Source organism: Morone saxatilis, unplaced genomic scaffold (assembly GCF_004916995.1).
Source record: "Morone saxatilis isolate NCDOM2014 unplaced genomic scaffold, NCSU_SB_2.0 Contig18, whole genome shotgun sequence".
Taxonomy (NCBI): Eukaryota; Metazoa; Chordata; class Actinopteri; family Moronidae; genus Morone; species Morone saxatilis.
In genome coordinates this window covers 17508921-17512351 of record NW_023339740.1, presented here as the reverse complement: position 1 = coordinate 17512351, position 3431 = coordinate 17508921, and the positions used below count along the sequence as shown (strand labels likewise).

The following is a 3431-nucleotide window of genomic DNA, read 5'->3' as shown; positions in this document are numbered from 1 at the left end:
TCATCTATGGTCAAGCAAACATATTGTATTGTGTTAAACCTACAATAACTGATAACTGTTGAGTTTTATATGATGAGTGGAGTTAGCTAGTTGCCCCAAATCCCCTTTGATTGAAAACATGTATGTACATTTTAATGTTTCACATGAAGAGAAAGGAGATTTTGATTTATTAAAGAGATTAAATTAATTAATTATTTATTTATTATAGTAAATATTATTTTATCAATACATTTTATTTATAACAGAGGGTTAAAAGTTAACACGGGTACCCAGGAACTTGGAAAATATATTTTTTAATTAACTCCTAAGTCCTTAAGTGACACTTTCTATTCAATTTCTACAGAAGAACAAAACTTGTACTGTTGGAATTGGACCCAATGAATGGTACTTACATAAACACTGAAATATTAATTTATCTTCATTCCTAACACTTAACCTGATGTTTCTGCACAAATGTATAAGGTCCCTTATTTAGCCTACTGTACTGTTTCAGGATTTCAGTGTGTTAAGCAACCCACTCAGTGTCTTGCCTGAACTCTAGACTACATGTAGGAGTGCACTGAGTGATTCATGTGGAGGTTCATATTGAATCATATTGTAATGGTGTTAGAGAGGAGTCCCCCACCCCCCTATGCCCTCTCCTTCTCACTGATGCATTCATCTCTGTTTCTGGAGATTCATGAAGCAGTTTGTCAGCTGGTAAATGTCAATAATGGCACATTTCAGTGACACAAGCCAGAATAATTACTTGAAGCATCGACATTGTGGGTTGAACAAGAGGCAGCATTATTTGGAAAATGCAGCAAATTGGATTTAGACTCTTATTGATCTGTTTTTCTGTCCCAGGATTAAAGGGAAGATACATGAGACCAATCTGACGTATGAAGACTTCCCGACATCCAAGTACATGGGGCCCTTGCAATACACAATATGGAAGTTGCTCTTCCAGGATGTCTCACCAGGTATGTGAACATGACTGGAACATGAGATTTAACTCGAACATGCTGGTTAGCAAATGTACAGCTTCAGCATTGCAGGTGTTAAAGGAATAGTTTAACAAACATGCTCTTGCAGAAAGTTAGATGAGAAGATCGTTACTACTCTCATGTTAAATATAGGACTACAGCCAGCAACCAGTAACCTTAGCTTAGCATAAAGGCTGACCCAAGCTAACCTAGCTCTGTCCAAAGGTAACAATATCTGCTTACCAGCATCCTTTTAAAGCTCACTAATTAACTAATTAACATGTTATGGCTCTTCTGTTTATTTAATCTGTGATGATATATTTAGATAGATAGATAGGTGCTATACAAATAAAGTTATTATTTTTTTATTATTATATTTAATTTTTGAAGAGAGAGGCGTCAATCTTCTCATCTAACTCTCGGCAAGAGAGCGATTAACCATATTTTCCAAAAATGTGTAACTATTCCTTTAAAAACTGGTTGATTATCGAATTTTTCCTCACACAGAGTGCAGGAACTGTTTGCCCTGCATTAGGATGTCTGGGATGCTTTGAGCTTTTTCTCCCTTTCTGGATGGTGGTCGGACCTGCAGGGTAGTGATGCCTTTCTGTTTTTGATAGTGCCAAGAGGAGCTCTACTCCCTCTGCCCTACAGCCATCACTCACTCACAGGAGATTATTTAAAATAATGTGCTGAGGAATTTTTTACTCCCTCAATCAATTCTCCCATTTCAGCCCGCTGCCGGCTGAGGGGAGGCCAGGCAGTCTTTTGGCCTCCCTTGACTGGCTGCCAAATGGAACAATTGGTTATGATCCATCACCAGCGGTTGCCAGACACGAAATAAAGACATTCCTCCCATCATCCCTCATCCCTCGCTGTCACTGATGGGTTAGTGGGAATAGGGCTTTTTTTTTTCTCCCCTCTCTCACATTCAGCAGGAAAGATGGTTTCTCTACTGATGTGTGTATGCTTGCTGGCTTCTCTCTCTGACACAAAAGAGGCACTCAGGTTATGAAATTTTAATGACTTGTTTGTAACAAACACTGGAGATGTCATTGACTAGCGAAGGCATTGTCCTGTCCGCTGGCCGGGCGCCAGACATTTCACCTCTAGTTCTCCCAGCTGGTATAGATACAGAGGATCTGGAAAAATGCATTCTTCCCCACTCTGCTTTATGTGAAAGAGAGCGAAGAGAACAAGCCTTTATTGTTCAGCCTAATACAATTCCCTCATAAGCAGACGTGGGTGCAGATTTCTCCCTCCCTAAAAAACCACATAACTGCACAGAGAAACAGTCTCCTACCGACCTGTAGCCTGTGGAGCGAGCTGGAGCAGCTCCTCCCATCACTGTAATTACTGCTTCACTGTATTGTTTGCTCTCTTCGCGTGGTCTGATATTGCTCAAACTGAGCTACCCTATCAGACTCTGGAGAGCACTTGACTTTGAAGACTGTATTTTATGCACAAAGGTAAAAACAGATTATTAAAAAAAATGTATTGCGGTGTACTCACACAGCCGCACTCGTCTCGTTGTACAACTCCATGTTTAATTTTCCCGAAATTGGAGTCGAGCAGCAGTTGGGTGTGCTGTATAATAACACAACATCAGTCATCTTCCACCACAGGGCACGGCTTTGATCACCTCCTCTAAGTCTGGAAGTACTGTAATATCTCCACCTGGTTGTTGGTGTGACGGTGAATAAAATCTTTATGGAATACAGCAACATTTATTTCCATTAACAATGTCTTTACTCTGGATAATACACAGAGGGAATATTTCATTGATTCCACAGTGAGGTCGATCACCTGGACACTTGTAATGTAATTGCAGTCTAAGGCACATACATACACACAGCGTTATTGTAACGTCAGTCTGGATTGATACATTTCATAAAATGGCACTCTGTCTGTTCTGTGATACTTGTGGGTTTTTCCGTTTTCGAATAAGCATAGAGGGTGTTGTATGTGCACAGATTGTAAAGCCCCTTGAGGCAAATTTGTGATTTGTGATGGGCCATATCAATGAAATTGACTTGACTTGAGTCGGACGAGGATGGATGTCAAAAACATTTTCTGTGGGACTCCCGAGTTGCTCACCAGGTAGAGCACGTACAACATGTCAAGGCTGAGTACTTAGAGCAGCGGCCCGGGTTCGAGTCTGGCCTGAGGCCCTTTGCTCAATATCATCCCCTCCCTCTCCACTGCGGTTCCTGTCTCTCTTTTTACTCTTTGGTCAAATATGTGGATTGCTTTTTGAGAGTGGAAGCAGAAACCTCAGAGACATATATATCTGGGGAAATAAGACCAAAACCATTTTCAGGACCTCCGGGTCAAAACATAAAACCTTTAGTATATATTTTCCAACCAGACAGTTTTTATATATATATATTTACTTGGGGGCTTTTATTGCCTTTTAACTGATAGAAATGGCTGAAGAGTGACAGGGAGGGAGGGAGAGGGAGAGAG

At 40.6% G+C, this 3431-nt stretch overlaps 1 protein-coding gene across 1 annotated transcript in view; it reads left to right on the top strand.

The window, feature by feature from the left end:
- Positions 1–3431, top strand: part of trim62.1 (tripartite motif containing 62, tandem duplicate 1) — a 33030-nt gene that overhangs the window by 26125 nt on the left and 3474 nt on the right. The window contains exon 5 of the mRNA XM_035662599.1: positions 847–962. Within this exon, the coding sequence (XP_035518492.1) occupies positions 847–962 (116 nt within the window). The remainder of the gene's footprint in view (positions 1–846; positions 963–3431) is intronic.